This window comes from Neoarius graeffei, chromosome 9 (genome assembly GCF_027579695.1).
Source record: "Neoarius graeffei isolate fNeoGra1 chromosome 9, fNeoGra1.pri, whole genome shotgun sequence".
Lineage (NCBI taxonomy): Eukaryota > Metazoa > Chordata > Actinopteri > Siluriformes > Ariidae > Neoarius > Neoarius graeffei.
In genome coordinates this window covers 55,602,066-55,614,652 of record NC_083577.1, presented here as the reverse complement: position 1 = coordinate 55,614,652, position 12,587 = coordinate 55,602,066, and the positions used below count along the sequence as shown (strand labels likewise).

At 45.2% G+C, this 12,587-nt stretch overlaps 1 protein-coding gene across 1 annotated transcript in view; it reads right to left on the bottom strand.

Moving 5' to 3' along the window:
* f5 (coagulation factor V) overlaps positions 1–12,587 on the bottom strand; it is a 43,268-nt gene that overhangs the window by 19,867 nt on the left and 10,814 nt on the right. The window contains exons 11-14 of the mRNA XM_060928764.1: positions 12,307–12,457; positions 11,992–12,204; positions 10,191–11,764; positions 8,857–9,953 (exon numbers count right to left, since the gene is read on the bottom strand). Coding sequence (XP_060784747.1) covers positions 8,857–9,953; positions 10,191–11,764; positions 11,992–12,204; positions 12,307–12,457 — 3,035 coding nt within the window. The remainder of the gene's footprint in view (positions 1–8,856; positions 9,954–10,190; positions 11,765–11,991; positions 12,205–12,306; positions 12,458–12,587) is intronic.

Genomic DNA, 12,587 nt, shown 5'->3' with positions numbered 1-12,587 from the left:
AGGTTTCTTCCTCATGTTGTCTGAGGGAGTTTTTCCTTGCCACCGTCACCACAGGCTTGCTCATTGGGGATAGATTAGGGATAAAATTAGCTCATGTTTTAAGTCATTCAAATTCTGTAAAGCTGCTTTGCGACAATGTTTATTGTTAAAGTGCTATACAAATAAACTTGACTTGACTTGAATTGCAGATGAGCAGCAATGTTCTTTTTGGAGAGCAGTGGCTTTCTCCTTTCAACCCTGCCATGCACACCATTGTTGTTCAGTGTTATCCTGATGGTGGACTCATGAACATTAACATTAGCCAATGTGAGAGAGGCTTTCAGTTGCTTAGAAGTTACCCTGGGGTACTTTGTGACCTTGCCGACTATTACATGCCTTGCTCTCCCTTACAGAAAAAACACATGAATTTCCCATGTATTTCACATGTTACCACATGTGGTAACATGTGGAATACATGGTATCAGATTTTGTAACATGTGTTACCATGTAGAGCACATGTGGAAAACATGTTACCACATGTGGAAAACATTCCCACATGTGATTCACATAAAATTGGGCCAAAACCGCATGTTTCCCATGTGCAAATAACATGTTTCCCATGTACAAAACACATTTTCCACATATTTCACTCACATGTGAAGTTCATGTGGTTTTTCTGTAAGGGTTGTTGGTCGGCCACTTTTGAGGAGGGTAACAATAGTCTTGAATTTCCTCCATTTGTACACAATCTGTCTGACTGTGGATTGGTGGAGTCCAAACTTTTTAGAGATGGTTTTGTAACCTTTTCCAGCCTGATGAGCATCAACAACACTTTTTCTGAGGTCCTCAGAAATCTCCTTTGTTCGTGCTATGATACACCCACAAACATGTGTTGTGAAGATCAGGCTTTGATAGATCCCTGTTCTTTAAATAAAACAGAGTGCCCACTCACACCTGATTGTCATCCCATTGATTGAAAACACCTGACTCTAATTTCACCTTCAAATTAACTGCTAATCCTAGAGGTTCACATACTTTTGCCACTCACAGATATGTAATATTGGATCATTTTCCTCAATAAATAAATCTCATCTCATTATCTGTAGCCGCTTTATCCTGTTCTACAGGGTCGCAGGCAAGCTGGATCCTATCCCAGCTGACTACGGCCAAAAGGCGGGGTACACCCTGGACAAGTCGCCAGGTCATCACAGGGCTGACACATAGACACAGACAACCATTCACACTTATGGTCAATTCAGAGTCACCAGTTAACCTAACCTGCATGTCTTTGGACTGTGGGGTAAACCAGAGCACCCGGAGGAAACCCACGCAGACATGGGGAGAACATGTAAACTCCACACAGAAAGGCCCTCGTCGGCCATGGGGCTTGAACCCGGACCTTCTTGCTGTGAGGCGACAGCGCTAACCACTACACCACCGTGCCGCCCGTCAATAAATAAATGACCAAGTATAATATTTTTGTCTCATTTGTTTAACTGGGTTCTCTTTATCTACTTTTAGGACTTGTGTGAAAATCTGATGATGTTTTAGGTCAAATTTATGCAGAAATATAGAAAATTCTAAAGAGTTCACAAACTTTCAAGCACCACTGTATATATATATATATATATATATATATATATATATATATATGTGTATCCTGTGTATAATTGTGGCAGTGGGGGCATGGTCAAGCGTCCGTCTGTGACCGGAGGGCGGAGTCAGGGAAGGTAAGTGGTAGAATCACTACACCTGAGGTGAATTAACCTGTTTGGGTGTCTTCCCAGGAGCCGCGCCCTATTTAAGGAAGAGAGCGAGAGCAGAGCGGGCTCTCTCCCAACCAGAACAAGTGTGTGTGTGGCGTGTGTGTATATGCATATCAAAGTATAATTAAGGCTGAAAAGCTGTAATAAACATGTTTGTGAATTCAGTTCTGGCCTGCCGTCCTTCTGTGCTCCACCCACCCATCCGAGTTGCTACAGTGGTGCTGAAACCTGGGACGGAGCGCAGGAGAAAACAGCCCCATGGAGTCCTCCCCTTTCGCCAAGCTGGTCCATGCCCTCGCCATGGCCCAGCAAAGCCAGCACCAGGCACTAGTCGCCCTCCGGAGGGAACAGGAACAGCGGTTCGAGGCCCTGATGCTGGCTCAGCAGGAGGAGCGACAGGCGTTCCGGCACCTCCTCGCGTCGGCGGGGTCCACTGCCGCGGGACCGGGCCCCTTCACCCTGATGAAGATGGGCCCACAGGACGACCCCGAGGCCTTCCTCACGCTCTTTGAACAGGTTGCAGAGACCTCGGGGTGGCCGATGGAACAGCGCGCGGCGCGCCTCCTCCCCCTGCTAACGGGAGAGGCGCAGCTGGCCGCGCTACAGTTCCCCGCCGACCGCCGGCTGGCCTAAGCGGACCTTCGCCGGGCCATCCTCCAGCGTGTGGGATGCACCCCCGAGCAACAACGGCAGCGCTTCCGCGCTTTGCGCTTGGAGGAAGTCGGCCGGATGTTTGCGTTTGGCCAGCAACTCTGGGACGCCTGCAGGCGGTGGTTGAGGGCTGACAACCGCGACGCCGAGGGGATCATCGACCAGGTGGCGCTGGAGCAGTTCATCACGCGTCTACCAGCCGGAGCTGGGCAATTCCATGTAAATGTCAACCTCACCATGCAAAAATAAAGCAACATGTAATACATCAAAACCACTCCCAGAGATATCACCTACAGTAGGCCTGTATTTTACAGATGTGAATAAGTTGAACCAATTTGTAACCAACCTAATATGTCACTGTCAGTCTTTCTTTCTTTCTTATAATGTAAAACCCAAGCTAAAATCAACTTTGATCATGTACAATTCTATATTATTGCCACAAGCCACAGAAATGTATGCTAAAATCCACAAAACAGCAAAACAATAGCCATCCTAAATATTATTTAAGAACTTTGATAGTTTTAGCTGATATTTAGAGAGTTTTTCAAAGGGTTATGGTGGTTAAATTGCTGATTTTCTAAACATATGCCATGTCTATTTCAGACGCGTCACATCCATAACGGAATTTCGTCACATCCATAACGCTGACTTTTCCTTCTGAAACTCTGCATGAAATACAAAATATTTTAAACAAAGATTTTTTAATATTCACCTTGGACCCCTCTATCAAATGGATATCTCCATTTCGACATTAGGTTTACGATTTCACAGAGTTTGATAAAAATGTACAGTCACCCAAGAAAAGTGATACTTTTTCTGTCACATCCATAACGCATCTTTTATTGGCATTTTCTGGCATGCCCTAGATGTACTATGGGAATTGTTCTTGTTCTATCACTTCTCCAGTATGGTACAGCCTTAAAATATGCAACACCTGTTTAAATACTGGGAGACAATAAAACATGCACTGGGTCATTTGTTGCCATTTTGAGTTCAAGTGTCACGTCCATAACGCTGGAATTGCCCAGCTGCAGAGTGGGTCCAGTGCCACCGCCCGGCGTCGCTGGATCAGGCAATCGAGCTGGCGGAGGACCATTTGGCGGCTGTCCCGATGGCAGGACAGCAAACAACCTCTTCTCCCTTCTCCTCTCTCTCTCTCTCTCTCTCTCTCCCTCTCCTCCTGTGTCTTGTCCTCACCCCGTTCCCCCACTGCGGAGGCGGGGGCTGGCCCCACCCCAGCCGGCCCGCCGCACCCGCGGTGCCCTCCTGTCTGTGTCTGTCTCTCCCCCCTCAGGTGAGTGAGCCCCAGAGCACCAGTGCAGAGAGGAAGCCCGGGCTGGTTTGCTGGCGCTGCGGGGAGCCGGGCCACCTCCAACAGCAGTGCTCGGTAATGGAGGTGGACGCGATGGTTTGGATCCCCGACACGCCAGGAGCCGCCCTCGATCAGGCCGGAGCGTATCGCATACTGGTGAGTATCCAAGGGGATACGTATCAGGCGTTGGTGGATTCGGGTTGTAATCAGACCTCAATCCACCAAAACCTGGTGCAAGACGAGGCATTGGGGGGAGCACAATTGGTGAAGGTGTTGTGTGTGCACGGGGATGTTCACAGCTACCCTTTAGTGTCAGTCCACATTTTTTTCCGAGGGGAAAAATTTATAGTGAAGGCGGCGGTTAATCCTCGCCTCACCCACTCAATAATTTTGGGGACGGATTGGCCGGGATTTGGGGAATTAATGAGGCACCTAGTAAAGAGTGGGTCCTGCCATAGTTTAATAAGGGGAGGTCCCGGTGTCGCGTTGGCGGGAGCAGCTGTCACAGAGCCGTCTACGTCAGCTCCGCGTCAAAGTGAGGAGCCGCCGGCTCCTCCTCTCTCTCTTCAGGAATCCCTGGTGGATTTCCCGTTAGAGCAGTCGCGAGACGAGACTCTGCGGCATGCGTTTGACCAAGTGAGAGTAATCGATGGTCAAACGCTCCAGCCAAACGCCACCCCGTCCTTCCCCTACTTCGTGATTATGAAGGATAGATTAAACAGAGTGACGCAGGACACTCAAACTAAAGAGCAAGTCACGCAGCTTTTGATTCCGAAAAGCCACCGGGAATTGGTATTCCAGGCAGCTCACTTTAATCCCATGGCTGGACACTTAGGGCAGGATAAAACACTAGCCTGAATAATGGCCCAGTTCTATTGGCCAGGGATTCGTGGTGATGTCCATAGGTGGTGTACGGCGTGCCGCGAGTGCCAGTTAGTAAATCCAGCGGCCATTCCAAAAGCGCCTTTGCGCCCTCTTTCATTAATCGAGACCCCGTTCGAAAGAATTGGGATGGATCTCGTCGGGCCATTAGATCGGTCAGCACGGGGGTACCGCTTTATATTAGTTCTGGTGGACTATGCAACGCGATACCCGGAAGCAGTCCCTCTTCGCAATATCTCAGCACGCAGTATTGCGGAGGCGCTGTTCCGCGTTATCTCCCGAATTGGAATCCCAAAAGAGATTCTGACTGACCAAGGCACCGCATTTATGTCACGCACACTAAAGGAACTGTATAGGTTGTTGGGTATTAAGCTGATCCGCACCAGCGTTTATCACCCACAAACGGACGGTTTAGTTGAATGGTTCAATCGCACCCTCAAAAATATAATTAAAAAATTCGTAAGTGAGGACGCACGTAATTGGGATAAGTGGCTCGAACCCTTGTTGTTTTCAGTGCGAGAGGTCCCACAAGCCTCCATGGGGTTCTCCCCGTTTGAATTGTTATATGGGCATAAGCCGCGGGGCATTCTAGATGTGCTGCGGGAAAATTGGGAAGAGGGACCTTCACAAAGTAAAAATGAAATCCAATACGTTATTGACCTGCGCGCAAAACTCCACACACTCGCCCACCTAACCCAGGAGACTTTGCAGCAGGCCCAAGAATGACAAACCCGCCTGTACAACAAGGGTACGCGCCTCAGGGAGTTCGCACCGGGAGATAAAGTACTCGTACTGTTGCCCACATCGAGCTCTAAATTAATCGCCAGGTGGCAAGGACCCTTTGAGGTCACACGGCGAGTCGGGGATGTCGATTATGAGGTGAGGCGAATGGACAGGGGTGGGGCGTGACAGGTATACCACCTCAATCTGTTCAAACGTTGGAGAGAGGAGGTCCCCGTGGCACTGGTGTCGGTGGTTCCTGAGAAGGCGGAGCTGGGGCCGGAGGTTCAAAAGGGAAAATTGGCATCACCCACCGCTCCGGTCCCTTGTGGAGCCCACCTCTCACCGACCCAGCTCACAGAGGTCGCCCGGTTGCAAACAGAATTTTCTGACGTGTTCTCGCCCCTGCCCGGCTGCACCCACCTCATAGAACACCACATTGAGATGTCCCCGGGGGTGGTAGTGCGCAGCCGCCCTTACAGATTGCCTGAACACAAGAAAAAGGTGGTTTGGGAAGAACTCGAGACCATGCTCGAAATGGGCATTGTCGAGGAGTCCCACAGCAACTGGAGCAGCCCGGTGGTCTTGGTACCCAAGGCCGACGGGTCGGTCCGGTTCTGTGTAGACTATAGAAAAGTCAACGCGGTGTCTAAATTCAACGCGTACCCAATGCCTCGTATTGATGAGTTGCTCGATCGATTAGGCACAGCTCGCTTTTACTCGACACTGGATTTGACAAAGGGTTATTGGCAGATCCCCTTGACTCCATTATCCCGAGAAAAAACAGCCTTTTCCACACCGTTCGGCTTACACCAGTTTGTCACACTTCCTTTTGGGCTGTTTGGGGTGCCCGCTACGTTTCAGCAGCTGATGGATAGGGTCCTCCGCCCCCACGCCACCTATGCTGCCGCATACCTTGACGACATCATTATTTATAGTAATGACTGGCCGCGCCACTTACAACACCTGAGGGCCGTCCTTAGGTCGCTGAGGCGGGCGGGTCTCACAGCCAACCCGAAGAAGTGTGCGATTGGGCGGGTGGAAGTACGGTATCTGGGCTTCCACTTGGGCAATGGGCAGGTGCGTCCCCAAATTAAGACTGCAGCGATTGCGGCCTGCCCAAGGCCCAAGACCAAAAAGGGGGTGAGACAGTTCCTGGGGCTGGTTGGCTATTATCATAGGTTTATACCTAATTATTCGGACGTCACCAGCCCGCTGACTGATCTCACTAAAAAGGGGTCACCAGATCCGGTCCAGTGGACGGAGCAATGCCAACGGGCTTTTTCTGAGGTAAAGGCTGCACTGTGTGGGGGGCCACTGTTACACTCCCCTGACTTTTCTCTCCCTTTTATATTGCAGACGGATGCGTCGGACAGAGGGCTGGGGCCTGTTTTGTCCCAGGAGGTGGAGGGGGAGGATCGCCCAGTGCTGTACATAAGTCGTAAGCTGTCAGTGCGTGAGGGGCGCTACAGCACCATAAAGAAGGAGTGCCTGGCCATCAAGTGGGCGGTCCTCGCCCTCCGTTACTACCTGCTGGGATGCCCTTTCACCCTCTGTTCAGACCACGTGCCCCTCCAGTGGCTCCACCGCATGAAGGATGCCAACGCGCAGATCACCTGTTGGTATCTGGCACTCCAACCCTTTAACTTCAAGGTGGTCCACAGGCCGGGAGCGCAGATGGTCGTGGCGGACTTCCTCTCCTGTCAAGGGGGGGGGGGGGGGTGGTAGTCGGCTGCAGGCCGGACGGCTGCCCGGCCTGAGTCGGGCGGTGGGGGTATGTGGCAGTGGGGCCGTGGTCAAGCGTCGGTCTGTGACCGGAGGGCAGAGTCAGGGAAGGTAAGTGGCAGAATCACTACAACTGAGGTGAATTAACCTGTTTGGGTGTCTTCCCAGGAGCCACGCCCTATTTAAGGAAGAGAGCGAGAACAGAGCGGGCTCTCTCCCGACTAGAATACATGTGTGTGTGGCGTGTGTGTATATGCATATCAAAGTATAGTTAAGGCTGAAAAGCTGTAATAAACGTGTTTGTGAACTCAGTTTTGGCCTGCCGTCCTTCTGTGCTCCACCCACCCTTCCGAGTTGCTACATATATATATATATATATATATATATATATATATATATATATATATATACACACACAACCGTTCAAAAGTTTGGGGTCACCCAGACAATTTTGTGTTTTCCATGAAAAGTCACACTTTTATTTACCACCAAAAGTTGTAAAATGAATAGAAAATATAGTCAAGACATTTTTCTGGCCATTTTGAGCATTTAATCGACCCCACAAATGTGATGGTCCAGAAACTCAATCTGCTCAAAGGAAGATCAGTTTTATAGCTTCTCTAAAGAGCTAAACTGTTTTCAGCTGTGCTAACATGATTGTACAAGGGTTTTCTAATCATCCATTAGCCTTCTGAGGCAATGAGCAAACACATTGTACCATTAGAACACTGGAGTAATAGTTGCTGGAAATGGGCCTCTATACACCTATGTAGATATTGCACCAAAAACCAGACATTTAGTAGAATTTAGCTAGAATAGTGATTTACCACATTAGCAATGTATAGAGTGTATTTCTGATTAGTTTAAAGTGATCTTCATTGAAAAGAACAGTGCTTTTCTTTCAAAAATAAGGAAATTTCAAAGTGACCCCAAACTTTTGAACGGTAGTGTATATACCATATATCTCCATTATCTGTAACCACTTATCCTGTGCATTGTCACAGCTGGAGCCTATCCCAGCTGACTATGGGCAAGAGGCAGGGTACACCCTGGCCAAGTCGCCAGGTCATCGCAGGGCTGACACAGAGACAAACAACCATTCACACCTATAGTCCATTTAGAGCCTCCAATTAACATAAACTGCATGTCTTTGGGGGAAACCGGAGCACCCGGAGGAAACCCACGCAGACACAGGGAGAACCTGCAAACTCAAATAAATAAATAAATAAATAAATTTTAAAAAGTAGCGGCACAGTGGTGTGGCGGTTAGCAATGTTGCCTCACAGCAAGAAGGTCCTGGGTTTGAGCCCAGCGGCTGATGAGGGCCTTTCTGTGTGGAGTTTGCATGTTATCCCCGTGTCTGTGTAGTTTTCCTCCAGGTGTTCTGGTTTCGCTCACAGTCCAAAGATATGCAAGTTAGGCTAATTGGTGGTTCTAAATTGACTTTAGGTGTGAATGGTTGTTTATCTTTATGTGTCAGCCCTGCAATGACCTGATGACTTATCCAGGGTGTACCCTGCCTCTAACCTATAGTCAGCTGGGATAGGCTCCAGCTTGCCTGTGACCCTGTAGAACAGGATAAAGCAGCTAGGGATAATTATATATATATATATATATATATATATATATATATATATATATATATATATATATATATATATATAAGGATATTATACTTTACTAACTTGTAGATGTAATAAAAATTCAGTATAGTATTTGAAAGGAATAGTATATAGTAGTACAGTGTTTGGAAGGGGGAGTTCTTCACCCACTGGGCAAGCAAGGTGTTTCTTTGACTATAAGAGATGAAATAGTGATTACCTATGTCCATAGCCTGCATAATCCCAGTTAACTTCTTCAGCAGTAATGAAGTAGACCCTGGACTTTTTGCCAGCCATTTGCAAAGAATATTTAGTTACTTCATCAAGTACATCAGCTTCTGTTTGAGCCGGTTTACCATATGGGTCTTTGTATTCAACATATTCATATTCTCCATTGTCATCAGGGATGTTCTCAACATCAAAATCCTGCTCCTCATAATGAACATATATGTCATATCCACTGAAGTCATTCCTGGGAACACCTATGACTATGTCTTTTAGACTCATGTCTTCTTCTTCAGAGATGGGCTTGGTAGTCCTTGGTGTTAACTGAGAGGGAGCAAAACCCCGTGGAGAGAAGCCTCGTGGAGAGAAGCCTCTTTGAGAGATGCCATTAGAAATTTGCGGTTTGTACTCCTTTCTCTTTTTTGTCTTCATGCCATACCCTTTCATGGGTGTCACCCTTTTTAGATATGTGTTTTTCTTCTCTTCTTTGTCTTCTTTTGCACTATTTGGTTGCTTGTCTGTTATATATTTGTTCATGTGATCTGGGAACTCCACTGGCACCAGTTCATGTTTGCCATCATAGCTCCAGTTCTTTGTTTGCATATCCAAAGGTGTGGTGAGAATGACCATAGTGTTTTTGCTGTCCTTTAGATAGATAGCCACTTCAGCAACCCGCTCTGAACTGCTGTTTGGCAGTTGAATATTAGTGTGGGAAGAGTTACTTTCTGTAGATGAAAGGTTTAAAATGCAATTTGAGAAGGAAGTATTCTTAAGGCTCTCTGAACTGAACTCTTCTGATGATGTCCAGAAGTTGCTGACTTTTGGGCTCATTGTCTCATTATGTGCATAGTCAGTGAAAGGAACTATGGTAGGGAATGTAACATTCTGAGGAAGGTTTGTTCTCTCTGTCCTTTCACTTTCAAAGAATGAGTCATACAGCATGTTGGAAATTTTGGAGCTTAGTTTGGTGCTGTTGGATTTTTGAACATCTGAGTATAGGTGATCCTGGATGCTAGTAAGATGTCTGAATTTCTCCCAGGTAATTTCTATATCCTTGTGTCTGATATTTTCCTGCACTGAAAATTCAGAATCCTCTTCGGTGCTATTTAATTCTTTGTTTTCCTCCAGTGAAAATTTGGAGTCTGCTTGGCTGCTATTTAATTTTTTATCTTCCTCCAATGAAAATGTGGTGTCTAATTGGGTGTCATTTAATTCTTTATCTTCCTCCAGTGAAAATGTGGCATCCACTTGGGTGCTATTTAATTTTTTATCTTCCTCCACTGAAAATTCAAAGTCCACTTGGGTGCCATTAAATTTATCTTCCTCCACTGAAAATTCAAAGTCCACTTGGGTGCCATTAAATTTTTTATCTTCCTCCACTGAAAATTTAAAGTCCACTTGGGTGCCATTTAATTTTTTATCTTCCTCCACTGAAAATTCAAAGTCCACTTGGGTGCTATTTAATTCTTTATCTTCCTTCAGTGAAAATGTGGCATCCACTTGGGTGCTATTTAATTTTTTATCTTCCTCCACTGAAAATTCAAAGTCCACTTGGGTGCCATTAAATTTTTTATCTTCCTCCACTGAAAATTCAAAGTCCACTTGGGTGCCATTAAATTTTTTATCTTCCTCCACTGAAAATTCAAAGTCCACTTGGGTGCCATTTAATTTTTTATCTTCCTCCACTGAAAATTCAAAGTCCACTTGGGTGCCATTAAATTTTTTATCTTCCTCCACTGAAAATTCAAAGTCCACTTGGGTGCCATTAAATTTTTTATCTTCCTCCACTGAAAATTCAAAGTCCACTTGGGTGCCATTAAATTTTTTATCTTCCTCCACTGAAAAGTCAAAGTCCACTTGGGTGCCATTTAATTCTTGACTAACCTTCAGTGTAAAATCTGAAACCACTTTGGGGTTCCCTTGACTGATGTCATATAATGATTCAAAATTCATATTTGTATGATTTAATTCTTGGGCATCCCCAAGCCATGTGGTTTGAGTGGCATTGCCCAGCAGTTCCAAAATGGTTTTGTTAGGAAGTTCTGTAGGTGAGACACTATATTCAACTAAATGCTTGTGGCTATTTGCATCTGTTTCTTCACCATTATCCAATAGCACAAACTTTTTCATATCTTCAGTGTCTGTAATGGTAATATGAGAGTTAAGGGCAGGTACACTATAAATAAGTATGTTGTCCTTTGACATGTAATCATCATTGACCACCTCCACAGAGCTTAGTCCTGAGAATTTCAGGGTCTCTGCCTCTGCCACCTTCTCTTTATGAGTATTTGATGTTTGGGTTGATAACAATGGCCTTATCTCTTCTGTTAATTCTGATGTATTGTGTCTGTCCTCTGAGGTGATTTCACTGTCAATATTTTGTAGAAGCGAGATGGCAGTGGGATTAGTGGTGATACTGTCAGTTCCATTGGTTATGGAGTTAGCAGGCGTCAACTCTGGAGAGAATTTGATCAGTGACTCTGTTGTGCTTTCATTTTGTAGAGCTTCTGTTGTAAGGTTGTTATCAAACTCAAACCCCAAATGAGTTGTGTTTTGGATCTTATCAGTGTCCCATAGCACACCATCATTATCTAAGCGAGAAAGGTCTAAAAATTCCATATAATTTGCACCTGAGTTGTTCAATGTCCTTAAACCAAGAAGTGCTGCATAATCATCAGATTCTTCATCAACAACAGTTTTTCTTTGCGGTGGTATGTGTTTCTCATTTTCTAACTCTTTTACAGTTGTGGGTTTCCACACTTCGTAGATGTTGTCTTTCTCATCATCTTTAACATTGGAAAGATATTCCATGATGTAATCTCTAAAGCATTCCACATCCTGAAACTTTACTCTTAATCCTTTCTGGGTCTCATGTGTGCTCAGTGATGCCATTAGCCAAACTCCTTAAGAATAAGAAGGGATAATAAAAAGAGAAATAAAATGTTACAGTACATAACTGTCAATTTCTTATAATGTCATTACAAAAAAAAAATGCATTCCATATTGCATGGAATACATTTTAAGGAACATATTAGTGATAATTACACATTTACAAGAATATTGGTTTTTATTTCTGACAAAATTGTTCTTTAAATAACGTTTACATGTTACATATTTCAGGCATACTGACCAATATTAGCCATGTTCATGGAGATCGTCTCTCCTGTCATGGGGAACAGACTGAGGATGTCTTCCTCTCTGTTGTTCAGCTCAAATGTGTGTCCATAAAATGTGGCTGTTTGGATGTCATCTTGTTCCCCAACACTAGACACATGCCAAGTTGCAATCTCACCATTGCAAAACCCCAGGATTTGACCACTTTCATACACATAACCATTAATTGCTATGAAAGATAATTAAATAATGATGATTAATAATTAAATTGAGGAAAAGATTATTGCTTACTGTACAGACAATTACTCACTGTACATAAAAATCTACTCACTGTGCATAACATTTGATTTATAAAACTCTGGGTCATCTGGTTTTACATTTTTTGGGTCTCCACAGTATGTGAAAATGTTCTCATTTAGGTACCAACTCTTGTTTTCATCAAAAATGGTAAACATAGCATGCTGCTCCTTGTCTGCTCTCAGCTGGAAAATGGAGCAAGTATTTTGTAATTAACACAGTAGCAGATTAATTAATAATGGCTGTCACGTGAAATATACAAAACTACTTATTTAAAATAAACAAACAAACAAAACCCCAGAAAATCACAATAAG